Raw genomic sequence first — 27,883 nt, forward strand, 5'->3', positions numbered from 1 at the left:
GAAAGCTGAATTATATTTAATCATATCTTTTTTATATATCCTACTGAATACATGTACAAGCCTGCAAGTATAATACAGTAATTAAGTAATAATATGATATCAGTACAATAAATCACTGGTAACCATAAAATTAATATACAACATAATGAAGCAGCAGTATATATACCAAGGCAAATTCCAGGTAGGTGTAAACCTACTTGGCAATAAATACTTTCTGATTCTGATTCTGATATAGTTATAAAATAATTTTATATAATTAAGTCAGCCTTCAAATTTCTACTTAATCATATAAGATTACATTATAATCATATATCCTGCTGAGTACATGTATAATAAAGTACATACGTATGAATATACTATAAGTACAATTAGTTTCGTTACTATAAAACATATATAAACATAATGAAGCAGCAGTATAGATAATTATATTATAATTTCACAAAAAAAGTCAACCTTCAGAATGCTACTGAATTATATATATTTATATCATAATGTAATATTCTGCTATGTACATGTATGTGTTATGTACAAGTGCAAGTACAAAAAGACAGACGACAGACATAATGGAAATTCATATCGATTTTATTTACAGATTTTTTGTTTGTAATATGTTTAATGCTTACCTTTAAATGTCTTTACAATGTAGTTGTATTATTTCATCTTAACTAATGAATGATTCTTTCAAATTGTATGTACTTAAAAATATCTGAGTGAAGTGTGCCTCTCTTCGAAAACACTGGTATTTAGCGCCCTCTACAGGTGAGCATGTGTATCTAGCCCTCTGTGCGACCCGGAAGTACATTCATCTCTCTCGGCCACGCGTGTGGAAGGTAAAAACATCTCTGGATCTGCGAAGGTTGTTTAGAAAGAAATCTGCTGTTTCACCGACTTGTCTTCAGCTGACGAACAGTAGGTCGTTACCAGTTTGCTCATATCGTAAAATCTGAGCTGGTGATAAAGATACTAAATGACCAGATTAGTATTTAAACTCCGAGCTAACGTCGTGATCCTCTGTACTACACTTGACTTGTTACTCGCGAGGCAACCACAGATTTGATCCTAATTTAAGGCCAGACGTTTGTTATACTTTCTAAAGAATCAGTAAAGCATAACTCCGCCCCGGTCAGATATTCCTTTTGTAAGCAACCTGTATTTGTGGTGATCCCTGCAGCGTGTAGGATCCAACATGGGCAAGTCCACACAGACGGGAAACCACAAGAGCGACAAGAAGAAGCACATCGCAAGGACGTGGAAGACGAAGCACAAGACCAAAGACCTGGACCAGATCCACTCGGACCTGAAGCCGGAGACCGCAGCGCAGCTACTGAAGCAGGAGGTGGACTTCGATGTGACGGGGTGTGCACAACACTACTGTCTGCACTGCGCGTGAGTTCAGGCCCTGTTTACACACACACAGCAGAGGAATCAGCCCTGTTACAGCAGCAAAGTGGAGAGTACAACCGAGAAGCATCAGTATAAAAGTATGACACAACTTTATCACAGATCACATAGAAAGATTTAAGAAGATGGAATATTCTTTTGTTTTCTAACTGAAAAAAACAATGATTCAATTCTGTGTAAACAACAGATTATCAGTGAAGTTTCATTTCCTAACAATTTTATGGTTTCTTACTTTGTACATTTTTACAGGTTTAACTAAATAAATAACTTGAAAAGACACGTTTCTGTGCATCAGAAATGATCTAAATTACATTTAATAACCTTTCAAACTGTTTAGGCACCATTTGGACCAGTGGACTAATCAATGGGTTGTTTCAGCTCTTCTGTCAACACTGGGGTTAAATTGTGTATTCATGATGCTCAGTCCCACTTTGTCTCAAATCGCTGTTTAACACAGTTGCACTTTTATGTCTTGCAGGAGATATTTTGTGGATATGAGATCCTTGAAAGAGCACTTCAGAACTAAACTGCACAAAAAAAGGTAAGACACCAGTGTCTCTTATGTGCATGTTATATAAACTCATTCGCCAAATCACTTCTTATTCTAATTGGGTTATGTCTTACATCATACAGGACAATAATGGCCACAATGGTTAAGTTACAGTTTCTCCTCTTGTTTCTCCATCCAGGCTGAAGAAGCTCAGAGACGAGCCCTACACCCAGGCTGAGGCGGACAGAGCGGCAGGTATGGGGTCCTATATCCCTCATAAAACAGTGGAAGTGAAGACACAGCCTGTGGAGGAGGACATGGACTGAGAAACCCCCACGTTAAACCGATGGACAGATCAACCCAGTAACAGAAGCATTGACGGAATGAATGATGCTCCTGTTTGTTCCTGCTGTCACAAATTCCAGATGCATTGTGAAATGCTTTTTGTCTGTGACAACTCATACTTGTTTTTCAGCCAGCTGTGATACAACTGGCTCTTAAATGTCTGCGTATCTCCAGAATCAGGAAGGCCCCACCCGTCACTGGGTGCTTTAATGCAACATGCACCCATGTAAATACAGACTGTGCCTAACTGTGGGAAAGATAATAAACTTTACAACAGAGTGCATTCAGTCAGATTTCATTTATAATGTACAGCACAATGGAGTTTATTCTCAACCTGAGCTATACAGACAGCTAAACAAACGTGTAGTGTGTACTTTTTTAAACAGTTAACACTTACCAACACTTGATAATATCCCTGCAACTTATTTCAGAGTTAAAGACAGTTTGATATTAAAGAGGGTGGAATGCAGTGAGCATTGGAAGTCATCAGCTGATAAATCCAAGGAAATACTAGAGATGAAGTTCTTCAGACATGCTGCATTAACAGTCTGTGATCAGGATAAAGTATAAAGTGAAACTAGACCAAGTCAGTGAGGCTGGAGTGAGGAGAGACTGAAGCATCTGTCACGGTGAGGAACTCAACCCAGTTCTGACAGAAGCCACGAGAATACTCTCCTGTGTCGATGACGAGTCCCCACAGGCGGCTCTGGCCCATTTTGTTCCTCAGAGCCAGCTGAGCCTCCCGCTCCGTCACGTTGAAGCTGATATTTATAACTTGCACCACTAAGAGGTAAAGCAGTCCACCTGTTACAATGCTGCTGTACCAGGCACACAGAAATGAAATGAGTGCAACGTTACGTTACGTTACGTTACGTTACTTTACGTTGCGTTGCGTTACTTTACTTTACGTTACTTTACGTTACGTTACTTTACGTTACGTTACTTTACGTTACGTTATACCTATTATCTAATAGCAACAAGTAAAGTAAATGTTTGTGTTTATATTAATTTGGTGAACTTTTTCAATGTGGACTTCTGATGTAGTTGTTGGGATGAGACAGAAGATATGATACATAAACATGTATTTATGATATATAGAGTGCTGTACCTGGACTGGCTGTAGATTGATCGCTCTCTCCACTAACCCGCAACAGGCTTCAAAATGCCTGTGCTCCGGCCCGTTAGTGCTACAACGTAGCCCTAGTTTATTTTTGTTCTTGTTTCCTTTTGTGAAACACTTTAAAATACATGTCCTGTTAGACAAACTGAACTGTCTTTTGTTATCTCTGCCAAGGAGGTTAGGTTTTCACCCCTGTCGGTTTGTTTGTAAACAAGTACGCGCAAAATTGTATGTATTTATTGATTACCACGAAACTTGGAACAATCTATAAAATTTGTATGCAGATTTGATCCAAGATTTAACAATCATATAAAAAAACTGAAAAAGACGGAATATTGTGTTTAGGAAATATATGCAACTCATGTCCACCGTTCTGTTGAAACCTATGTGAGGCATAAAACACAGATTTTGCTTTATTTAAAGGGAGAAACTATATTTTAGCAAGAGCGAGGGTAATAGAAAATATTGTCCCTTTGAATAATTTGACATTGCCCTTGTTTTATACTCCTACTTAGTTATGTGGCAGAAAAACACAAAAACATGTCTGAGAAAGATATTAGGCACGTGTTAGAGATATTTTCAACATGTGATTTCAATGGATGACTGGAGACTTTTCATGGACCCCTTAGCACTGTTGGTGAAATCAAATTTGCTAAGTTACATATTGATGATTTACTGATATTTTCTACTTTGAGTCCTTATGGTGATCTGTATTGCAATATGCCTAAATCTATGGTGTTGTGGTTTTAACATTGTGGACATGTTAAAATCCAAGGGAGTGGTCCAGCAGAAACTGTCTTCACTTCCTCTGGTAGGAGCACGAAGTTACAGACACTACAGACCCTCTGGCAGGGAAACATGTAATTGAGGCTTGTTTGCAGACATTCCTGTGACGAACGATGAGACCCTGCCCCTTTAAATGCGACCACTTCTGCCATCTGGACTCAATGTCAACCTAAGACATCCGGTCATCCCTTTCAAAATAAACCCCAAGACGAAAGATGTGAACTAGTGTGTGCACGAGGAAAACCAAAGAGGAAGCAGCTTTAGATGTATTTAATTCGGGAAAGATTCAAAATAATAATGATTAGCTCGTGGTTTCAACCCGGAAGAAATGTGTTAGCATTCTGCACAGAAAATAGACACGTGTAAGATGAAAAAAACATTTTAAAATGCAACAAACTGTTAAGAAAATATAGTTTGTTTACACTTCCTGTAAGGATTTAATGGGGACCGCTGTTTCACGTCCTGAATACATATAAATACAGAGTGGTTTTATTTTGATCTAGCTAAAGGCTGATATCCGGTTTTCACCCGGCTATCACTCGCTAACCTGACGCACTTCGTCCACATCCATACGGCTGTGGTTGGATGTGGGAAACAAGACATCTGCCGAGACTGTAACGCCCGGAAAAGGACGCGCTGCCGCCGGCTACAGGACCCAAGAGCTGTCGGTAGATTTCCACAGACTTTTTTTTTTTAAGGACAAAGTTTTATACCGAGGCGTTACCGTCGCTTTACAGCCCGACGACCATGCCCCCCTCCTCCTCCAAATAGCCTCGGTGCGGGATCGAAGGATGGCGGCGGACGTGGATAACAGAGCACCCGAGGATGAGGGAGGAAGTCCGCCGCGGAACAGGCGCCGGAGCGCGGGCTCAGGGTCGTGGGTGCACCGGGCGTTGTGGACGCTGCTGGTGCTCGGCGCCGTTCCTCTGCTCGCTTTGGGGATCAAGTGCTACCAGGACGCTCAGCTCGTCAAACGTCATGTGAGACATACTCTACACGTCTCATAACATCTGGGGGTTTATGTTTTAACCTTGTAAACACTACCAGGACAGAAATCCACATGTATAAAGGCACATTCAGTCAGATCATATCTGCCAATCTACTGTAAGATATGTGCCAGAGTAGTATCAATTATAGGGTTTTGAGAATGTGGCCATCGTTATATTGTGATTAAAAAAAAAATCTGATTGGTCGATACCCATAATTATCGCGATAAACGTCACATTATTTATTATTTATTTTAAGGGTAAATACTTATTTTTGCTCCTGAGTAACAGGAAGATCAATTACTTGTTATACCTTAATTATTGATAAATATATTTAACCTTCGTTAGGGTTAGGGGATTGCTATTGATGATTTATTGTGATAAGTATTCGCCTGTCCAAATCAATCCCTACCAAAGTTTGGATTGGCCATAATATTTAGTTATGTTTTACTTTAGTTTGTCTTCAGACAAATGATTTGCCAGACACCAGACGCCTTAAAACAGCCCATGTGCAGACTTTCCGCCTCATAGTGTTTTATTAGTGGGCTGTGGCTCTGTGTCCCAGCTGTTAAAACCCTGTAAACCCAGGCTTGTTTGCCTACAGAGGGTCTCCAAATTGTTCCTTCCCCCCTCTCTCTCCCTCCATTGTGCATACGCCTGTAGGCACGCATCTGTCTGTCAGAGAGAGGGTGGTCTGATTCTAAAACACACGCCAGGAATCTGTGGCCTCTGGGCTGATCTCTATCCAGACTGAACTGCTGAGGCCGGACGGACGGACGGACGCTCAGACTAAACACTACAAGTCCTGCAATGTGCTCAAAGTAGATAATCCTACCTGGAGTTAAAAATAGCGCACACATCTGCAGCAGGGTGTTTTACACATCTCCTGTTCTGTACTGTATGTTGTTGGGTTTAGAGAGGATTGTAAGAAGCAGTTGCTCAAACAAAAACACAGTGTAGCATTTACCTTCTCATCATCAACAGCACTATGACATTGACTCTGAACATAACACCTTCGAATATAAGTGAGGAATCAGCTCTTCTGCAAAAAGGACGAAAGTATTGAAATCAGACATCTGTCTATTTTAAGAAACCTGTCTCACGGAAGGCGGCGTCTCTGACACTCTGCAGGGCCAGATGGATTGGCCAGACCTTCCACTCAACTTATAGCTCAAAAAGATTTAGTGTTTCCATTCTGATTAGCAAAAACTCAATATTCTCATAAATCAGGGGCGGATGCAGAGGCGAAGCAAGCTGGAATCTGACTGGCCCCTGAAGTGCCCCTGTCCTGTCAGTAGTCTTGAAAACCTTTTTTAAATTTAAATTACACAGGAATTGTGCATGGACGTTTTCAAATATAATTGCCTCCCCCCGTGTTAACCCCTTCATGGACCCCAATTTAGAAAAATTCAGAAACCGCCGTCATAAATCAACTAATTGATCCAGAAGGATGTTTCCTTATCATCATCATGAAAAGACAGCATAACTAAGCCAGTATCTACGGCTCCCTCTTTCTTTCAATTAGCCAACTTTTCTGACTCTCTTGTGATACGAGGACTCGCTGGCCCAATTTCGGTGCTGCATTGAAAATCTCTGAAGCGTGTGCAACGACAATAAGTGTCTGTCCAATGCCTTTGTGTCTCTCTGATAGGAGGAGAGTGTTCGAGTTCTAGGTGCCGAGGGGCTCTTTCTCTTCGCTTCCCTGGACACCGACCACGACCTCTATCTCAGCCCGGAGGAGTTTAAACCAATTGCTGAGAAACTCACAGGTACATCATATTATCGTTTCTCTTCCCGTCTTTCTTCTCCTTGCTCACTAACAAAACCTCAGTATCACTGGTCATGTACGTTTTATCTCCACATTGATTCCTACTGCTCCCTCACAGGGATCTCAGCCCCTGTGGATTTTGAGGAGGAGGTGATCCATGATCCCAGCGGAGAGACTTTGACGTTGGAGGCCAAAATGCAGCCACTGCTGCTCGACTCTATGACGAAAAGCAAGGATGGTTTTCTCGGGGTGAGATTATAACAAGTTCTCCAGGCTTCTTTCACACAGGAGCTTTATTGTTTCCTTCCTCTCTACTACTTTACAGGCTCTATGTAGAACTGCTTTGATGAAAGTCACGGATTAGCCCCAAAAATGTAATCACAGAAGAAGCTGCACCACAGGTTTTAAATACAGAAACATTTTCACAGTGATTTCTGAGAGGTTGCTCGGACGTCAGTAAAGAGGCACCGCCCCAAGATAGTTGAGATTATTAGAAAAAATTCAGTTATTGTTAATAAATATTAGTATATAGTAAATTTCCATTTTAAATTAAGCTCCCTGTGAACACAGTTCGTTCAAAATTAGCAAGCAACCAAGAATTGAATAAATAATGAAATAGCAGTGATTTGAAATGCACTAATCTTTGACTGAATAAATTCTTATTTCTTCAAATTCGGTACAAAGGTTCACTTGGACTCAAAGATAAACGGATTAGAATTTGGTGGACAAAGGTCATTCTGACCGCACAAAACCCCCTTTTGCCTTGTGAAGCCCTTATCTTAGGAATACCTTGAGACAGTCCTTCCAAATTTGGCACAAATGTTCACTTAGACTCACTGATTAACTTAAAAAATGTATGTAGCCTGAAACTGCACCGGTTGATGGAGGCATACAATCTAGTTTTATATCTGAAGACATTACCAGTGGGAAATGAATTCAACTTAAATGTCTGGTTTTCTGCCACCGTCTCTTTCAGGTTTCTCACAGCTCTCTGAGTGGGCTGCGCTCTTGGAAAAGCCCAGCAGTGCCTTCTTCTTCATACTCCGCCAGCCAGTTCAGGGTCTTCCTGCCCCCAAAGAACAAGGCTGAAGTGGGAGACACGTGGTGGGTGATGCCCAGTGAGCTCAACATCTTTACTGGATACCTGCCCAACAATCGCTACCACCCTCCCACACCAAAAGGGAAAGAGGTATCCCAATAAACACTCCTATATAGTAATGATTAGGTCGTAACCTGTGTTGTATATTGACAGCTGCTCTTCTCCCGCCGCAGGTTCTCATCCACTCCCTGCTGAGTATGTTCCACCCTCGGCCCTTCATCAAATCACGTTTCGCTCCTCAGGGCGCAGTCGCCTGCATCCGTGCCAGCAACGACTATTACTATGACATTGTAATCAGGTGAGGAACGACTCCAGTGGGGCTTTTCTTATATGATTATAAACTTAGAAATTACACTCTACATTAGTGCTGACATGTAGTGCTGACAGTTATGTACAGAAAATCACAGCATTCAGAGACTGAGCCTCTTGGGAACTGAGGATATGAGAATCTTCACCAGAGACTTGTTTTCTTCTGCAGGATTCATGCAGAGTTCCAGCTCAACGATGTTCCTGACTTTCCCTTCTGGTTCACCCCCGGCCAGTTCACTGGTAACATCGTCCTCTCTAAAGACGCATCTCATGTCCGACACTTCCACCTCTACGTCCCTAACCACAGGTAAGACCATTGGACTCAGTGTCCCAGTGCTGTTGTAAGCTCCTGTAGAGCCTGTGTGACGTGTCCTGTTGCGTCTCAGGTCTCTGAATGTGGACATGGAGTGGCTGTACGGGGCCAGCGAGAGCAGCAACATGGAGGTGGACATTGGATACCTCCCGCAGGTACAGCTGCAGTAATGCACTTAGGCCACTATTACATTATTTAGATTATATAATTCACCTTGTACTATGCAGCCACATGATGGAGTGCCATTGGCAGGTACCCACTTCTTTTTTCAATCAGCATTGCATATACCCACTTCTAAATCGCCTTTTGTGCGCATCATTCATTTGTGTCCTGCAAGCCAATTTTTTCTAGGACAGCAAAACCATCACCCACCTTACTCCGTCTCGGATTAGTTAGTTAGGATAAGATTGTCAGAGTAATTGTGTCATGTGTTTACAGTTAGAGCTGCGATCCACGGGCCCCTCCACTCCCTCCATCATCATGGACGAGGAGGGCAACGTCATAGACAGTCGGGACGGCAGCTCCGAACCCATCCAGTTTGTCTTCGAAGACATCCACTGGACCTCAGAGATCAGTCAGCAAGAAGCCACTCGGCGTCTGGAGGTCACCCTCTACCCCTTTAAGAGGGTAAACGCCCACATCACACGTTTCCCCTCTTTGTTTGGCATGAAGTGTGTGTGTAGCACTCACTCAGTTGTTTCTCATTATTCCCGTTTCAAGGTGTCCTACCTGCCTTTTTCCGAGGCCTTCGAGCGAGCCCAAGCAGAGAGGAAGCTGGTGCATTCCATTCTGCTTTGGGGAGCTTTAGACGACCAGTCCTGCTGAGGTCAGATCCTTCACAAGCGGTTCATTTCACAGCATTGTACACTGTTAGTGACATCAAAGAGGAGTAAGATTTGAGATACAAGGCTATAAATGGAAGAAAACAGGCAAAGAAAAGTATGAGATAAAAGCAGATTTATCAAAATGATGCCACCAAAGTTCAGTTTCTCATGCAGAGTGTTGCACAGTCTGGAAGCCTGATAGAGTTACTTTAGTATATAGTCAGTAAAAGTATCAGCAAACAACAACTTAACTTGTGAAACATTGTGTTTTTATGCAAGAAAGATTCAACTTTGCTTCCAAAGAGGAGCCACAGTCAATGGAAATAAGTTTTAGGACACTGGCTTCATATCATAGACACTTTTAACTTTCTTTTGAAAGAAGAAATAAGATAATCCTTCTCTTACAAACAAAAAGTTGAATTCATAAGCAATAAAACACACTGTTCCTCAGTCTTATGCATTCAGGTGTTTAACTTTTTTATCCTAATTTGGTGTTTTATGTTACGTGAGCAAATATCGCTGCATAGCTCACATTACTGAGCTGCTGCACTGGCTTTATGATTCTTCTCCTATTCTGCATTTCAGCAAAAGCCACGTAGTCTCACTTTGAAAGCAAAGCTAATAAGTCATTGAAATAAAGCATTTTGAATTGAACATTTCTGTGTATTTTTATGGCTTTGTTTAACATCTCTCTCTCTTCTCCTCTCCTTTGTATGTAGGTTCGGGGCGGACTCTCCGGGAGACAGTCCTGGAAAGTTCGCCCGTCCTGGCCCTGCTCAACCAGAGCTTCATCAGCAGCTGGTCTCTGGTCAAAGAGCTGGAGAGCCTGCAGGTGAGCAAGAGAACGACGCCCTGACAAGTGACTTACTTTTATTCAGTTCAGCTGTTTCATGCTGCTACTGTTGCTGCAGTGACGTTTTCTCTTTTATCAGGCTGATGAGCAGAACTCTGTGCTGAGTGAAAAGGCTCGATTACATCTGGAGAAGTACAACTTCCCCGTGGAGATGATGGTGGCGCTGCCCAATGGAACCATTGTAAGTGTTTCTGTAACATCATGTATCCTGTTAATATCAAGAAATTTAAATATTAAATTAAAACTCAAGTTATAAATTGGTGCAGGAATAGTTGACTTTGTCTCTAACAAAAACTATTTTAAAGAGACAAAATCAGATCCTCTTAATATATTAATAGCTGTTTCAGAAAAAAATGACACCCATAGTGTAAAAACAATTCGGTGTGATTAAAAATTCTAACATTAAATGCATCACAAGCTTAAAATCTCCTACCAACTTTGGCTTACACTCACTGTAGCTGTTTCTATTTATTTATTTGTTCATAATAATCAGCCAAACAACTATTGTTGTGAAATAAGTCTCATGAAAGCTTTTACCATGTTCTATGTCTGGTTTTAGGTCCACCACATCAACGCCAACTTCTTCCTGGACCAGACGGCCATGAAGCCAGAGGAGGAAGGAGCAACATTCAGCTTCTCTTCGGGGTTCGAGGACCCGTCCACATCCACTTATATCAGCTTCCTGAAAGAGGGGCTGGAGAAAGCCAAGGAGTACCTGGCACAGTAGTGTGTGTGTGGTAGAGGCTGAGAGTTAAGAAAACCCCTCCATGTAGAGAAGCCTTCTCATCAGTGTTGGCAGCTGAGAAACGTTTTTGCCTTCAATCCTGTTTATTACCATTTATTTGAATGTCTCTCCTGGTTAAAAAATGGTTTTATATACAGTATTTATATTGTGAGAAAAAGTAAATATACTGTTACTGTCAATGTAATACATTTTAATGAAAGATAAAGGCTTTGCACTGAGCAGTAACAACCAAACACATTTAGATCTGCTCTCTCTGCTGATGAATGTGGATATAAAATGCAGGCGGAGGCCTGCCAAGTCATTCTTCAGTGCAAGTGCTTATGTCATCTTAAAGACAAATCAGAAGTGCATCAACATATTTTTTGATCATCCTTCTTTTATATCCCGGTGCTGCATGTGCAATATTTAACGACTGAATGAGTTTTTCCTGCTGCTGATTCTACCCAGAGACGGCGCCGGTGCCGCCTCCAGCTGTGTCTCAGCAGTTTGTGAAGACTTTGCCTGAAAGCTCTCTCGGGCCGGGTGAAGCCTGATGTTGTTGCTGAGGCTGCTGGAAGGAAACAACCTTCGCTGTCTCAGGGGATAATCACAGCTGGAAAAATTTAACAGGGTAGCGCCACATGATTTACTGATGAGTTTACTTGTTTTCTTTGAGTTTAAAACCAAATGTTGAGATATTTTGCAGGTTTTGTGTTCAGAGGAAGATGTAACCACACCAAAGAAGTTTTTTTTATCATGTACAGTAGCTGGCTCACAGCTTGGGCATTTGCCCACTTACTTCATATTTATGTAACTCAGTGGAACCAAATGGTCATTTCTTTTGCAGAATTGTTTGATCCCTTAACTGAAAGGCACACAGTGCTGTATTCTCTTTGACACTCCAATCAAACTACTACATTTGCTCGTGTCTTTAGCTAAACAAAGAGAAAAATTATAATATTTTCAGGGGAAACCAGAATTACCGCCCTGTGGTTTAATTAATCCACCAATTAGTGAATTTAAGTCAACATACATTTTTTCCTGACTCATGAGGTCATTGTGACCTTTGACCTCTGAGATCGAATCTGTTAATTTTTAAGTCCAAGTGACAACTGGACTTTGAAGTAATTCCCTAAAGGCAAATATTGTTATCAAGTGGCCAAAAATGTTTTGTGATGCCACGGTGACCTTTAACCTTTGACCATTCAAATCTAATCAGTGAATCTAAGTAAACATTTGTGCCATATTTGAAAGGATTCTTTCGAGGCATCATTAAGATAAAACTTTCACAAGGCAAAACAAGTGTATTGTGAGGTCACCTTTGACATTGGACTACCAAAATCAGTTCATCTGTGAGCCCAAGGGAAAGTTCTTGAGATATCATGTTCACAAGAATGTGACGGATGGACAGACAACCTGAAAACACAGCTGTTGCCACTGCAGAGGCATAAAAAACAAGTCAACATGGACACAAAATTAGCTGTTTATCACAGTATGTCTAATTTCCACCTCCTCAATTTCGGTTACAAGTGTGAAACAGGAGAACTTAATGATTTAAAAAACTCATCTGATTAGTACCAGTGGATTTTGATAATGAGAATAACATTGTAACAGTACAATACAGACATACAAGGTCCTGTCAGCGTGAGATTTCTGACTGTTGGAAACCTGTTCTACCAGTGTTATTTTTTGAAGGTGAAATAAAAGTTGTTGTTTTTTTACACATTGAATTGTGTTCTCTCTATCATTGTTGACATTGTGCTGATTTTTATTAACTAATCTATAATACTGTACAATGTAAGCAAAGTCGGTTGCGGTACCGAAGTGACAGAAAGAGTTGAATAACAAAACTGCATTAATCTGCAGTCATCACTTGAAATGAAAAGAGTTCAGAATAGTCATTAATGAGGATTACAAGATTGATTGTGAGTACAGACCTTTTTAAAACCGGAAAGATTTTCTCAGTTCTCGTGATTATTTTTAATAACGCCAATGATGAAAACCTGGAGAAATGAAAAGTGACTGAAAGAATGATCGGACTAATGTGGCTGTTGAACTGTACACATGCAGTTTAGAAATGTAAGAGGACTCAAGTGTTTGAGAGGTTTAGCATTAACTAAACTCAGCTGTATGAATGTGGGGACATGCATATGACAGGTGTACCTTCACAATGAGATAATAAAGTTACTGATTCTCACTAAGAGCAAAGTGCAGTTCCTGACTCGCTCCATTCAAAAATGAGGATTCAAACAATCCAGCTCGACTCACGACTGCAGGACTCCGTTTGAACCTAAAGGAATGAGTCAGCCATTAAAACAGTCCAGCATGAGATCCCACTCAGCCTTGTTCGGTTCCACTTCATGAAAATCCACAGCACTTGATCACACGGACACATCCAGCAGTCTGTGGTTAGTTTTTTTATGTTTGAAATGGACGTCACCTTGAAATGAGCGAACAGCTGCTTGTCTTTTATGTTAAATTCTGCGTTGATGAAGCCGATCAGCAGCGACGTGGTGAGTCGAGTAGAAATCTTCGCCTTCGCGCGTCTCCCTCAGTTGAACGTCCACACCTCCAGCTCCATGATGCGGAAGTCGTCCGTCTCTGAGAGGCAGCAGTTATTGAAGGTGTAGCAGGGGCTGCTGCGGCCCAGGTACAAGTTCTCATCCACCCACAGACCGAAGTGACCACTGCGGAGGAGACAGAGGGGGTACTGAAGGAAAAGAGACTTTTCTTTTACAGCTTGGTTGGACTGAATTTTGAAATAATTTGTACATTACATCAGGGGCGATGCAACTGGTTTGGCTTAGCAGGAAACTGACTGGAGACACGAGCTGAGAGGAGCCCCAGAGAATGGCTTACTACGTTAATTCTATGATCGGCTACGTATAGGAGACTGCAACGAGGCTATAGTCCTCATGCCATCAGCTTTCTGCTAAACGCTTTTTCATTTCAGAGGTTTGGTTGAAGATTAAACTGTCTAATTTGGGGGTGGGTTGAGTAGATGTCAATGTAAGGCCCCTTATGCCTGAGGCCCTCAAAGTCCCTTGAAACGCTCCTACATAACATACAAATGAAGCACAGCCTAAGTTCAATCAGGAAGACTATCTGTGTTAGTCCAATCAGATTTTGGCATGATCTCAATCAGCCAATCCTGTTGTTGAAGCCAGATTTAAAATTTATTCCCCTCTCTCTCTCTCAATATAAGCTGTCATTTCAGTGATTCGCTGCGACCCTCCTCTCCAATCACCTCCAGCCTCCATATCCAATGTCCACTCATCTCATTCAGGTCTTCAGCATTCTCTGGATCCCTTCAACCACCACTGAACCACCGACCAATCACCCCCTTGCAACCCTGATGACGTCCCGAGGGGTAGAAGGGACAAATGATAGTCCATAACGCTTTCTTCTCGTATTAATTTTTCAATCCAAGTCCCTCCTCATTGAAATATAAGCTGATTGCAAGTGAGAAAGTAAAGGGAAGAGACATTACCTGCCTCCACCAATGGCAAAAGAGTCCAAGTCCCCTTTGATGAAGAAAGAGTTTTCTCCCGTCCATCTGAAGCACTGCAGGGACACAGTAACAGGAGGCATCACAAATACTGAAGGTGTGCAAAGTTCAAAACCTGCTGCTCAACATCCTCACCCTTTAGTCATTTACCCGAATTAACCAAATCAAAGAGAAATACTTCAATACTTGTTGACAGCTTTACCTTGAAGCGAGGGTGCAGCATGAAGAGAAACGTTTCTCCTGTGCCATAGAACTTCTCGCTGGGCCTCAAAGGATGAGAGAGGAAGGCCCCGAATATCTGACCAAGAAAAGTAACAAGAGGGGTTATCAAAAATAAAAGGCAGGCTAGGAAACTTTATTTATTCAGCACAGAGTTATAAAGTGCTTTACAGGGAAAGGAAACAAATTTTGTTGCTGTTTTTTGAAGAGACTGATACTGGAGATGTGTGGTTTCTTTTCTTTTTTACCTCATCAAGTGCGTCCTTGATGACAATAAGCACAGGAGAGTCTGTGCCACTGAGTTTTCTGTAGAGGGACTTGAGGCTGGAACCGTGACGGGACGTACTGTACTTTAGCTGCCAGGTGTAACTCACTGTCCGGGGGGGAAGCTCCTTACATAACTGCAAACATGAAAATGAAAAGTAAAGGAGGGATTGACAATAAAAGTAGGGCCACATCCTGACATTTAAATGCTGAACAGATACGGTAGATAACTTGTGTGTTCATGTAGAAGTGTGTTTTCATGATCCAGAGATTAATTAACATAATTTTTATCCACACAACAATCTGCCTCCTCTGGTTCTGGATCCAGTTGTTCCAGACGTTAAAGTGTAAATGTTTACGAACTGGAGATTTACTGAGAGCTTAATTAGATTGTACAATATGTAACTTCGGCCACTAGGAGGGGTCTTTCAACCAAAACAATAAAAAGACCTAGCTTGTCGTGAAGCAGCGTGGGAAGTGTTACTCACCTCTCGAACGTGAGACGCTTCCAAAATGTGGCTGCTCTCTACAATATTACTGAGTCCTTCAGGTTCCCTGTCAATGAGCAGGGTCGGCTTGTCCCCGTTCTCCTCCATCAACACCATCTGAAAAAAAAAAAACCTGATAATTTAGTTTGTTCTGGAACATCAAGAATCAAGTATTTCCGACTAAAGTGACTTTCATCTTTCACACACAAACATATCTGTTATCCTCCAGAATTCTCACAAATGCCCAACTAACCCTGGCGAGACCACCCCTCTCTCGTGAGACCGAAGTGAACCCATTTACCTCCCAGTCGTCCCCCGAGCCGCGGTGTCTCTGGAACACCTCCTCTTCTTCCTTGTCCTCCTCCTCCTCCCCTTTGTCCTCGATTAGTACAAACTCCTCTTCGTCACGGTCCGCTTCCCCCTCCTCCTCAACCCCCTCTCCCTCAAGTACACACAAGTCCGGTCGACAGTGTGTCAGGTAGGCATACAGCTCATCTGAGCTGCAGGGGGAGAAGAACGCAGTGGCTCAGAGATGTTGAAATGACAAACACACACCGTCAGTGAGTCAACATGCTGAGAAAGATTATTGATGAAGTAACTATAGCTCATAGTTATAACTGTAAAATAAATAATGAATAAAGCAAGTTTAGTACAGAATTTTCCTTTGAAATGAAAAACTCTGTAATACTCTAAATACATGTAATTACCTCTCCCAAACCTGTCAAATAGTTACTGTGGAGGCCTTTCACTGGGATCATACCTAACTAACTGTTGACTCATTAATTTCTCATAAGCCACCTTTGTTTGTTCACGGTAACGTTAGTGTTTTTATAAAGTTGGTAAGAGAACGGATGGAGCGGGTTAATATACAACAGCAGTGACGAGTTCAAGCCTCACAGGTGAACAGAGTAATGAATGGATGTCAGTTTTGAAGTGAGGTAGAAATGCAAAACAAAGCTGATGACTAATACATGTCAGAACTACACAAACTACATACAGTCGTACGATGGCTTCTGTGGTTCTGAAAATATTACGTGTTACAGTGTTATATTGGGCTTGAGTTCCACACCCGAGCCCAACGTTTTGAACGATTACAGGCACATGCAGAGTAAAAAAGGAAGTAGATAGTCCAGCCAACATGATCGAACCCGACACAAACCAAAAAACATTTCAAACATTTTGTCTGAACCCGGCCCGATGAGTCCCAACAGGCTCAGGTCAAGTATCCACACTCTGATGACAACCCACTGTTACATCACTCTTTGGTTTGAGAACTGTCGCTTTAAAGCCTCGAGTTTGGCATTTTGGTTTAATGAGACCAGTAGTAACCTTATTAGGAGAAGCGGGGATTTGAGACTGACTGAGAAATCTCAGATTCTGCTGCACAGAATGTTCTGTACCCTTTAAAATCTCTGATGATTGGACATCAGATCCATTCTCTGCCATTACTGTACCTTTCTTGTGACAGGGCGAGCCAGGCGTCTCTTCTGGGTAAGGTTTTGGCTGACCCCAGGTGAAGATCTCCCACACCCCGTTTCTTTCCTGCAGACGTGTGAACACGCAGGCGCACAAACATCAGACTGCCAGCACCACCTGCTGATGGCCTACGAGGCACTGCAAACAAACCAAAAAAAAACAAAGGTTGACTCATGCTGTCGGGAATTAATAGAAATAATACTCACAGAACATAAATCACGTTCGTACCTGTGTTCTGACTCTTCTCTGTGTCATCAGCCTGCATCAGTTTTGTACTCGCCGCCTCTGGACCTCCACAGCAGAAGGAGGTGGCGCTGCCCAGGACACCCACTCCCAGGCCACCGGCCGACGCCTCAGACAGCAGCTCCAGCGGGCAGCGCTCAAGCTCCTCTGCCATGTCTCTGCTCTCAGCCTCCTCATCTCCAGAAACCTCTTTGGTCAGGCTCAGAGCCAGACTGGACAAATCTGAAGAGGCGGTAGACACCAGAGCTGGAACCGACTCCCCCTTGTGGTTTGGGTCGCTGCCTGCTCGGCTTTTGGTAGTTTTCAATTTCTGGAGAAATGTCGTTCCTTTTCTCCTAAAAAAAGAGAAGAACAAGAAATGTTGAGATTGACTTCTTATGTAACCTGAGTGCGTGTTTCTGTACTTATACCTTTGTGATGACCATTTTAAGCATAGACCCTACAGAGTGAGGACAATTTGGCCGGTCCTCACTTCTTCAATGGGCTGTTTGAGGGTTAAGACTTGGTTTAAGGATTAGGTTTAGAATTAGGTTTAGGTTAGGGTTAGAGCTAGGCATTTAGTTCTGATGGTTATTATGCCAATGAGTGTCTTCACTAAGATAGAAGTACAAATGTATGTGTTGTTTAGGGGCAGTGGACCGTTGCTGACCTCTGCTGGGAGGCGTTGAAGTGAACGTGTGAGATGTCGGAGAAGAAGGAGACGGATGCCAGATTGTCGACCGAACACGACAGGAGGTACTCCTCACAGCCGTGTTCCTTCACCAGAGGGAGAGTCTTACACGGGTCAAAGAAGATCTTATTAGAAGTCACCAGCAGGATCCCAGAAACGACACCCTGAGAGACAGAAAATGTGTTAGCTAACAGACGTGTACTTCGTTTGTTGTTACGACAAATGTTTTTTCCACCCACCTTGCGATCAGTGATGTAGCGGCAGAAAAGTTTGAGGTAGGGCGTGGCCCCCGGTCCCTCCCCCTGACAGCACTCTGGTGGGAGAGCCAATAAGCAGAGCTGTCCATCAGGCAGCGGTACCGCCTCCACATCCTGTCAGTGTCAACGAATAAAAATACATTATAATAAAATTTGAACCAAAACAATAAGTGAGCTACATCGATAATCAATTTTTAAGCAAAAATATATAGATTTTTATGTGCGACAGTGAAGCATAGACTGTAAATACAGAAGGACGACGCATCTCTACCTCCTTTCATCATGCAAAAATTAAGCCAAAATCCATCTCCTCCAACCTCCATCAAGGGTTTATGACCTATCCCGCAGCCAGCCAACAGGGGGCGATCAAGATGATTTGGCTGGACATTTTGTGAGAGTTCATGTTGTTTCATTATATGCTGTCTATGTATATAAGGTAATAAAAGAATATCTTAATTAAATTGACTTGGTCTTTAAGAAATTGAAATTTTTTCGTCATTTTCAGTCGTCAATAAAATTGCTAAATAGAATTTAATCTACACAAAACAATCTTATTTTTCCCTCTTGTGTTTTCTGCTTATTCGCCCTCTACATCATCACAAACATAATTTCTGCCTCCACAGAGCACAGAATGATGTGACGAGTGTTGGATTAATGTTTGGGTTACAGTGTCTTGTTTTGTTGCACGTTTCCATGGCAACGTTCTGTTCATCTGACCAATTATTAAAATTCTTCGTCTGTTTTTTTTCTCACCACAGCGGAGAGGAATCATGTAACTGGAAAAACCTGCACAGTGCAGCTATGAAGATGAACGACCACTACTGTGATCAAATCAGTTTAATTACACGGTTAATTTATCTTTTATTCTTTAGTGGCGTCTTCTTCATATTGTTTCATATTCAAAATAGTTTTGTTAAAAGCTAAGAGAAGCAAAGAGTTTTACCTTTATTTTCACTTAACATAAGGAATACTGTGTTTGAACTTAAGCGTCAAATTGTTATTCTCATGTCATGCTATGTAAGGTAAATACAGCTGCTAGTATCACTGCCTTACTTAGGTTGCTATCAAGTTGCATTGTTTGGAGAACAATCATTGGTTATAACTTGATCTATTACAGTTAGAGGTCAATATATTATTTAACCTTAATCCACAGGAGTGGTCGGTCAGTCAGTCAGTCAGTCAGTCAGTCAGTCAGTCAGTCAGTCAGTCAGTCAGTCAGTCAGCCAGCCAGTCAGTCAGTCAGTCAGTCAGTCAGTCAGTCAGTCAGTCAGTCAGTCAGTCAGTCAGTCAGTCAGTCAGTCAGTCAGTCAGTCAGTCAGTCAGTCAGTCAGTCAGTCAGTCAGCCCAGACGTGGGAAATTAAGTTTCACATAAAATATTCACAATAAAAAACAACAGCTTCACAGCAAACAGTACACATCATTAGACAACAACAAGAGTAAGAACAAGGATATTATCATGAAACATTGACTGTTAGTAAAGAGCTGGGTTAACAGCGGGATCATGTGATGGCAGGTACCATGATTTTGCCGAAGCGTTGCACTTTACTGAGCCTGTGCCCTGATGCCTTAATGTTATGTTGAAGTGGTAGGTGAGTGAGTGAGTGATGTCGAGTGCTGTAAACGTTGGGATGTGAGTAATGGCTTTAGAATTGAGCTCAGAGAGATTGAGATCTTTCATTTTGGCAGCAGCAGTGTGGATTATATGTGTTGGTTCTGTCTGGTTAGTTACAGAAACAGGTGGAGCAGTAAAGCCGGAAGGGTTGGACGATCGTTCACATAAGTAAAAGTACCAATACCACAGTTTCAAAATACTCCATTACAAAGTCCTGAATGTGAAAAATCCCTCTCAAGTCAAAGTGTTATTGGCAAAATGTACATAAGACATAAAAGTTCTTGTTGTGCAGTAAAATGGCCTCAGTGATTGATGTATTATTACACATTTCATCATTAGGTTATTAAAACCAATGTGTCGGCAGGAGTTTATTGGTGGAGTAAGTTTTGACCATTCTATTTACGGTTAAGTAGTTTAGCAGTTCCCAACCTAAGGTCCTTTCATAGAACCACAACATGAATCTGAGGGGTCGTCAGATAATTAATGGAGCAGAAAACAAGACAAGCTACACAAACAAACGTTTCTCTAATCTTTTTTACTGTGAAATAATAGATTCACTCGACCGGTTTGAATATTTATTAAAATTAAACCGTCTGAGAGGTTTAGGGGAGAACATCAGCAACAACTCACACTTAATTTTTTGGTGTTTGTCTTTTAATCTTTAAAAACAACTAATATTTTATCATAATTTTTATGTTTTAATCTGAAAAGTAACTAGAGCCTACAACTGTCAATTAATGGAGTAAAAAGTACAATATTTCCCAATGAAATGTAATGGAATAGAAATATAAAATAATGGAAATGGAAAGAGATAATACAGTACTTAAGAAAATATACACATATATGTTTTAAAATACTGCACAATGAACACTTTATAAACCGAATTTCTTCTTCTTACCAGCAGTTTGTCATATTCAGCTTCTGGGGAGGGGGAGAGTGGTGGAGCAGGGTGTGGATCCAAACAGTCCACGTCCGTCTCTCCCTGGGGTTTCTCTTTAGGTCCGGAGCCTGAGTCCAGCTCTGGTGTGGACGATCCTCGGTCCTCGGTGGAGTTGGTGTTTCTCCCCTTCGCTGCGACCAGCTGCTTCAGAATGGAAGCCATGATTAGAATAGCTCTGACATTGAAATAGACACAAGCCGGGGACAGGAGTGACCACTTCCTCTTTCTACAGGCCTGCACCTCCCCTCTCCTCTTTGTTTGTCGTCACATTAGAGCTTTGAATAAGGGCTGTGCGTGAGGGGCTGGAGGCTTTTACCCTTTTACCACAACAATATAACAATTCACGACATAAAGATGACAGTGAGTATAGATCATATATCATGGACCATTCCCAGTTTGCTCATATATTTTGGGTTTTGGGTGATTGTTGCTCTATGAATTTAAGGCGGAGCAAAAGATTTCCTGCCTCAAGCTAAATACTTGCAGTTAAATTGGAGAAGCTGTTGATTTGCATTTCAAATAAAGTACGCAAATATACACACACACACACACACACCTAATGCACACACTTAACCTGTGAGTCATACGTCAGCTGCCATCATGTGCTTACAGTTGACTCGTACCTCTCTAGTGATGAGGGCAGCAGATGCAGAGGATACATTAGAATCTGCAGAGGATGAACCGTTGCTGCTGAACTGAGATGAGATGCTGAACACTGTGTCACCATGGAGACCCTAAAACACAAGTATATTAAAAATAGAAATAAAATCTTTGAACGTTGTTTTTCGGTAGATGATCAGATCTCAACTTCCGCCAAGACCAGAGATGAAAATGTTTTACTTCTGTGTGAATCAGGCTTATTTTTAAATGTCACATGGACAGCAATATTCTAATATTAACCTGATTAAAACAATAGTCTGAATAAAACACTGACATCTTAACCTGAATAATACTCTAATAATACCCTACCAATCATACTCTGAAAAAGAAATAATCACATTAAGACACAGTATTCTGACCTTATTATTATTATTATTATATATTATTATGTAGACGTTTTAATCACCTTATAACCTCTTATTGTGACAAAGGCAGACCAAGCTTTTTCTATTAGAGCCCCACACTTTGAAGCTCTCAGCCTGATCTCAGACACAAAACCTCTCTAGCTTCTTTTAAGGCTCATCTTAAAACATTTCTCTTTCTGTAAGTTTTGCAAATGATTGCATTCTTTATTTATCTCTTATGTGATGCGGCCGATGTCCTTTTAGTCAACTTCCTTGTCTGGCTTTTAATTTTTGTTTTTATTTCTTCTTGTTAAGCACTTCTTAACATTGTTTAAAAAAGTGCGATATAAATAAAGTTTATTATTAACATTGGAGTTTGAGCAGTATTTTGTAACACAGACTTACGACAGTTAACAACAAATCCTCGAGAGGTGACACAGATATTTCACCTCTTGTTCAGGGTGACCCCCACTGTCTGTGTGTCAAGTTTCAGAAGATTTTACCGTAGAATGATTTTTTTTTGTTTGTCTTAAGCTCTTTTTCCGTTCCAAGGACGAGTACCGTAAGACCACGAATAGACTCCATTCTCCTTCCACCTTAAAATCTAAACACAAAGCTCTTGCTTCATCAGGCTGGATCTTCACCAGTGAATAAAATATATTATTGTTTGCCAGCTGAATATTTGAAATAGCTAAAGTGAAGAATCATCTCCGCAACTGTCGTCCGCTGACAGATGGATCCATTGACCTAAATTAGATTTCATGCGCCTGACGGATTGTGTGACCACTGAAACAATTGTGTGCTTTTTGTGTGGGTGTGAGCGTGTGGATGCATCTTTGGATCTCTATGTGTGTTTGTGTGTGCGCAATTGTGTGCATTGACACATGAACTGTATATCTGGATAAACATCTATTGAAAACAAAATTACAAAAAAGGTTGATGTGCTGCTAAAAATCCACTTTTAATCTCAATATACGTCTTGAGGGATGTTTCTAATAGTTTATCTACCATTAGATTTTAAGAAACACCTCTCAGCATAACACAATAACATTCAACAGCAGCAACAATATACAGCACAAACTCTATGAGCATTGAAATGAAGCTAAAACTAAAACTGGTGCATCTAATGAACTGGTCACTGATTGTAAAAACTGTGAAAAAAAATGCATCGAATAGACTTTAAATAATTTAACAAACACACATCTTATTAAGAAAATAGGTGAGAGGCTTGTATAGAGTCTGTGGTTTGGATTAAACAATTCAGTTTACGCCTGAAGTTAATGTAGAATATAATGAATTGGGTAAAAGCGTGATTTAACATGATCCAATGTCTGTCTTCAAAATCTGGATAAAGTGTACACATCTATTAAAGCCACTTTTTCAAAAGAAGCAAATGATGTGAAGGAAGAAGAGAAATTAAAAATGAAAGAAAAGGTGTAAAAGGAGCATAATAATGAATAAAGACAAATCCGAATAGAGCACTTCGTAATTATCACTATCGCACTCTCCAGATCGATGATAATGCAAAACAAAACAACACTTGCTTCTTTTTTTTAAAATCAACTCAGAGTTAACGGCTTGGCAGCAAAATCAAAAAGCTGACAAATACCTTTGAGTTAACATCTGAATACAGATTCCTGCAGCTGTATTTGTGGAAGAGGCTCTGTAACAGACTCTGCTTCCCCATGGTGCCGCAGAAACGGCTGTGACGGCTCGGACACGCGGCTCTGAACCTTGGACGCTCTTTATCAAACTCTATCCAGACCATAAACTGTGAAACCAAACCAGCATTGTTCTGATATACCTGATCAGCTGACATATATATGCATGCAGCGATAAAGCTGTTATCTGCCACTTCCCCAATCCTCTCCCTGCAGGTTCCCACAGCTGAAGTAAAATCAAGTGTGACTCACCCTGCTGCTTCTGCTGTCATCTGACAGTTCGGCCATGTGTTGTTGCTTCACTGCAGGATTGTTTAGATCCCATGAGGTCCCTGTAAATAAGAAAAAAACACTATTTCTGTGTCGTACCTTATGACAAAACATCCACAGCGCATCACACAATGAAAAGGCCTCAGCATCACTTGCTAACAGGATTAACAGAAGTGTCTACAGCTCACAAGACTGCCAGTCACGTGAAAATAACTTTACGCAAAATGACATGAAACTGACATCAGGCTGGTAAAATGTGAATTCAAGATGACGCCACAGCTACTTTCCCTCCAGCCTGCGCCCTGCCTGGAGGTGTATATCCAACCGTTCAGGGGTACCTTGCAGGTAGTACTGCCGCAGCTTGGGGTTTCTGATGTGGGGGATGTGGTTGAGAGGCCGGCCCACAATGGCCTGGTGCTGACGCTGGCCTCGGACTATGGCCTCCTGCATCACTCGGGCCTGGGGCTGGGTCTCCCAGGGACGCTTAGCGAACTGCGGGGGCTGAGAGACGCCAGGAGGAAGCTTGGAACCCAGCCTGAAAGATGAAGAAGAAAAGACTAATCACAGCACACACATAGAGTTGGATTCACAGCATGTGATAAGTACACACTCCTGGTGAGTTTAATGGACTGTGTTTATACAGTGCGTTATACAGTCTTTATCGACCACTTAACACACTTCTATATGCAACACTTTTTCTATCACGAACCATTCATACTATTTGGGGTTCAGTATCTTGCCCCAGGACACTTTGGAAAGCAGACTACAGATGCCGGGGATCGAACCAACGACCTTCTGGTTAGTGGACCACCCTCTCTATCTCCTGACACACAGTCGCCCAACTAGCTGGGAATAACGGTCTTGAAGATGTTAAAAAGGAAAGTTCGCTTAAGATTCTGAATTACAGCAGTTGTCCGGGGCAAGCCTTACTCTCAGTTAACATTTGTCATAAAGCGACTTGTTTACAGATGCTGAATTATTGTAGAATCAAGGAACATTTGTTTGACTTTGACTTTTCAGCCGTGAATCATAAAATGTCATATTCACACAAATCACTGGATTTATGCTTTTATTCAGGGTCTATAAAGAAACCCGTGATGCTCCTGATGAGCTCAACAGTCTCCTCTACTGGAGACTACTTGAGGAGACGCTGGTTCCTCGACCCATTATCTAAACAACTTATTCTTTGAGGGTCGCGGGGCGTGCTAGAGCCAATCGGACGAGAGAGAACACCCTGGACAGGTCGCCGGCGTATCGCAGCGTGTCTCAACACACAGAGACAAACACCATTCACTCTCCCACTCACACCAATATAGTCACAAACAAATTTACCTAACCCTAATCAACATGTCTTTGGACGGAATACCCAGAGAAACCCACGTACACATGCCACCCACATGTAAATTCAACACAGACAGACCCGGGCTGAACTGGAATTCAAACTGGGAACTTTCTTGCTGTAAGGCGATTATTTTGATTATCGATTTATTTGTAGATACTTTAATCCTTTCATTGTTGATTGGTCTACGAATGTCAGAAAATATCGTGGAAACTCAGGATGGCATTTCCTGCTTGTCACTTCTGCTAAGAAGGTTATGAAACAAAAGCAGTTGTTTATTATGTTTCTACACAGATATCCTTCCTTCAGCTCAAGATTGAACTTCCATGCTCAAACATGAATTGTTTTGTTTTCCTTTGGATTCAAGGATTTACTGTTTAGGGCATTTCGAGTGTGAACAACTGTACAGAGCAGCGTTCACAGTCTGACCAGAGTTATTTATAGGGAAGTGGGAGTTGTTTGTGCGATGGCTGAGGAAGTGTGTTCCTGGCGAGATGCGGCACCTTTCACCCACATGAGGCTCTGTGATGGAGCCTGGCGTCATTCAGCGACGGTGGGTGAAACCAACTGATGACAAATGTGTATTTTGTTTTTAAAAAAAAAAAAGCCTTCATATTTGTTTTGTAGTCAATCGCAAAAAATCTTTCCACCCTCTAATGAAAGAATGAATAATGGCGTGCTAAAACCTGAGAAGCCAGACTTGTCACATGGCTGCTTGGAGCTTTCTCTGTTTTCTTTCCAGTAATCCGTGTTTGGTATTTATAGAGGCACTGACCTGCTCTTGACGTTGCCAAAGTAGCTGCTCCTGCTCTTGTCCCTCTTGGGCTCGTTGTCGGCGGCTCCTAAAATCTCGGGCCTCCTCACAGACTGAGCCATTTTCCTCTCCGTTCTTTAGTGGGAAGCTGGCAGACTTAGTGGCAGATGCAGAGAGGACGAGGGGGCTCAGCTGGCATCCTTCCTCCTCCTTTTATTCCCCATGCCTGCCTACTGGCCCAGTTTACAGCACCTACACAGGACGGATTTTTACAAACATCAGCTGGGCAGGAGGAGGGAGGAATGGAGGGAAGGATAAGGAGGGGGGTTAAAAGCTCTACTGTACCTGCAGCAACATGACCCCATGAGGAAATGAACTACACACTTAGCAGGATAATGGAGCCGGCTTTCAAAAATTCAATTAAACTGTCAATCAGTGCATATTATTGGTTTTTAAATGTGTTTTGCAATCAATGAATCTGACCTTGTGGGAACCGACCAAACTAAGAATATGACTAGTTTCATATTTGCAGACCAAGCTACGCATTTTAGTTCATTATTGTAGACCACACCACAAATTTAAGTAGATTTATATTTGTGGACAAAACTACAGAATTTAGTAGTTTTTCGTAATTGTAGACCAAACCACATATTTGAGTTGTTTTTTGATAGTTTCACATTTGCAATTTGAGTAGTTACAGATTTGCCGACCAAACTACAAATTTGAGTAGTTTCGTATTTGGAGAACAAACTACTAATTTGAGAATTTTCTTATTTAGAGAACACATTACAAATTTGAGTAGTTTCATATTAGCAGACCAAACTACAAATTCGAAGTTTATTGTAGATCAAACAGCAAATTGGAGTAGTTTCACATTTTTATTATTTTATTTTATTATTTGTTATATTTCTATAAGACAGTTAAATATAATACAATGGATCAGAGGGTTTGAATAAGTTTGAAAATGTAATGAGCTCAGCCTTTGCTCATATCATGACACAGGAACGCATCAGCTTCATGAAAGCCTCACTGCTGCACCTTCTCTTTGAATGAACAGCAACAACGACACTAGCTTAGCTTTGCCCTGCAGATTGCAACAGCTCCCAACATTAGTCAGTCACACATGGCGTCATTCGGATAAAACGACAACACGTTGCCTCCTGTAAATGCAGCAGGTCCGTGTATCGCCGTGACAGAAGTGGGCATTTCAGACGACATAAGGGATTAATAACGGAGATAGCGGCTATGGCAGGAAGAGAAAAAAAACCCCATCAGATCCTCAGCTGAGCAGAGATGAGGAAGTGAGAGGAGCAGACACACGGAGCTGTGTGCTCCTCACTGACCTGAGATGGAGATGGGTGTCGGTCAGATGAGCGTGTCTTCATATTGCAGTGTTATGATATCACTGCAGACACCAGCCCGGAGCCCGAGGGACCTGACGCACCGACTGTCAAGATGCCTCCTGCCCGGGCGGCCAGGGATTGGACGGGAGACGGAAGTAGATGGGAGGGAACCATCTTGTTCTCTTGGCCAACCATCTTTGTGCTTTATTCGTGCAAAAATATGTAAAGGGCTAGAAGATTCCCTGTTAATGGCTTATAACTGATCCACAGTGCACTAATTACCAAAGATAAATTAATTAATTGCAGCCAATTCATCCTTTATACGTGGTAACTTACAATATAAGAAATAAAGGGTTCAAAGCTGTTCATAATGGCAATTATTTATTGTACAGCACTTTTGTCAACTCTGGTTGTGGTGTACAAATGTGCTTTATAAATAAAATTTTGTGTGCTTTTTTCATTTTATTGCAAAATACAAATTCAGCAATCAAATCCATTTACAACAATAACAACGATATAACACCGAACAACTTCCAAATATACATTAGGTTGATTACAAGGCCAACAAACTTGATGACGCTTAGGCGCACAACTGAGTTTATGTCCCTAACATCCACTGGTGGCAGCTAACACCTGCTAACATCTACTGGTACTTGGTAACTTAAATTGTACAGAAAACATTCAAACGTACAAGGGACCTTCACCATCTTGAATTCTATATTCTAAAACAATATGCACCAGCACAAACATCACAATTGAAACGATTCAAAAGTAAATAACATTAAAAAACGAATTTATCTTCTGGGGACTATATTC

General features: G+C 41.5%; 3 protein-coding genes across 6 annotated transcripts; 2 read left to right on the top strand and 1 right to left on the bottom strand.

Moving 5' to 3' along the window:
- The first annotated feature begins 724 nt into the window (after positions 1-724).
- Positions 725-2,515, top strand: znf593 (zinc finger protein 593). 3 transcript variants are annotated; one of them, XM_035168907.2, is made up of 4 exons: positions 725-830; positions 1,172-1,386; positions 1,880-1,942; positions 2,091-2,515. In XM_035168907.2, the coding sequence occupies exons 2-4, from the start codon at positions 1,187-1,189 to the stop codon at positions 2,215-2,217; spliced, it is 390 nt and encodes a 129-aa protein (XP_035024798.1). In that variant the 5' UTR covers positions 725-830; positions 1,172-1,186; the 3' UTR covers positions 2,218-2,515. The 3 variants fall into 3 exon arrangements, with proteins under 3 accessions (XP_035024798.1, XP_035024797.1, XP_035024799.1); XM_035168906.2 differs by having other exon boundaries at positions 777-909; XM_035168908.2 differs by having other exon boundaries at positions 787-913.
- A 2,169-nt stretch (positions 2,516-4,684) lies between these two features.
- selenon (selenoprotein N) lies at positions 4,685-12,748 on the top strand. Its single transcript, XM_035168905.2, has 12 exons — positions 4,685-5,122; positions 6,780-6,897; positions 7,015-7,145; positions 7,873-8,085; positions 8,169-8,293; positions 8,474-8,611; positions 8,691-8,772; positions 9,056-9,244; positions 9,338-9,443; positions 10,161-10,273; positions 10,374-10,475; positions 10,854-12,748. The coding sequence occupies exons 1-12, from the start codon at positions 4,934-4,936 to the stop codon at positions 11,019-11,021; spliced, it is 1,674 nt and encodes a 557-aa protein (XP_035024796.2). The 5' UTR covers positions 4,685-4,933; the 3' UTR covers positions 11,022-12,748.
- Positions 12,486-27,202, bottom strand: si:ch211-15d5.11 (oxidation resistance protein 1). 2 transcript variants are annotated; one of them, XM_035168903.2, is made up of 16 exons: positions 27,068-27,202; positions 25,746-25,976; positions 23,970-24,166; positions 23,614-23,693; positions 21,320-21,430; positions 20,655-20,837; positions 18,126-18,257; positions 17,866-18,050; positions 17,202-17,551; positions 16,952-17,111; positions 15,799-15,997; positions 15,498-15,614; positions 14,994-15,146; positions 14,729-14,824; positions 14,509-14,582; positions 12,486-13,705 (listed from the first exon to the last, which is right to left on the bottom strand). In XM_035168903.2, the coding sequence occupies exons 2-16, from the start codon at positions 25,844-25,846 to the stop codon at positions 13,570-13,572; spliced, it is 2,274 nt and encodes a 757-aa protein (XP_035024794.1). In that variant the 5' UTR covers positions 25,847-25,976; positions 27,068-27,202; the 3' UTR covers positions 12,486-13,569. The 2 variants fall into 2 exon arrangements, with proteins under 2 accessions (XP_035024794.1, XP_047197709.1); XM_047341753.1 differs by lacking the exon at positions 21,320-21,430.
- Positions 27,203-27,883: the final 681 nt, after the last annotated feature.

Source organism: Hippoglossus stenolepis, chromosome 10, assembly GCF_022539355.2.
Source record: "Hippoglossus stenolepis isolate QCI-W04-F060 chromosome 10, HSTE1.2, whole genome shotgun sequence".
Taxonomy (NCBI): domain Eukaryota; kingdom Metazoa; phylum Chordata; class Actinopteri; order Pleuronectiformes; family Pleuronectidae; genus Hippoglossus; species Hippoglossus stenolepis.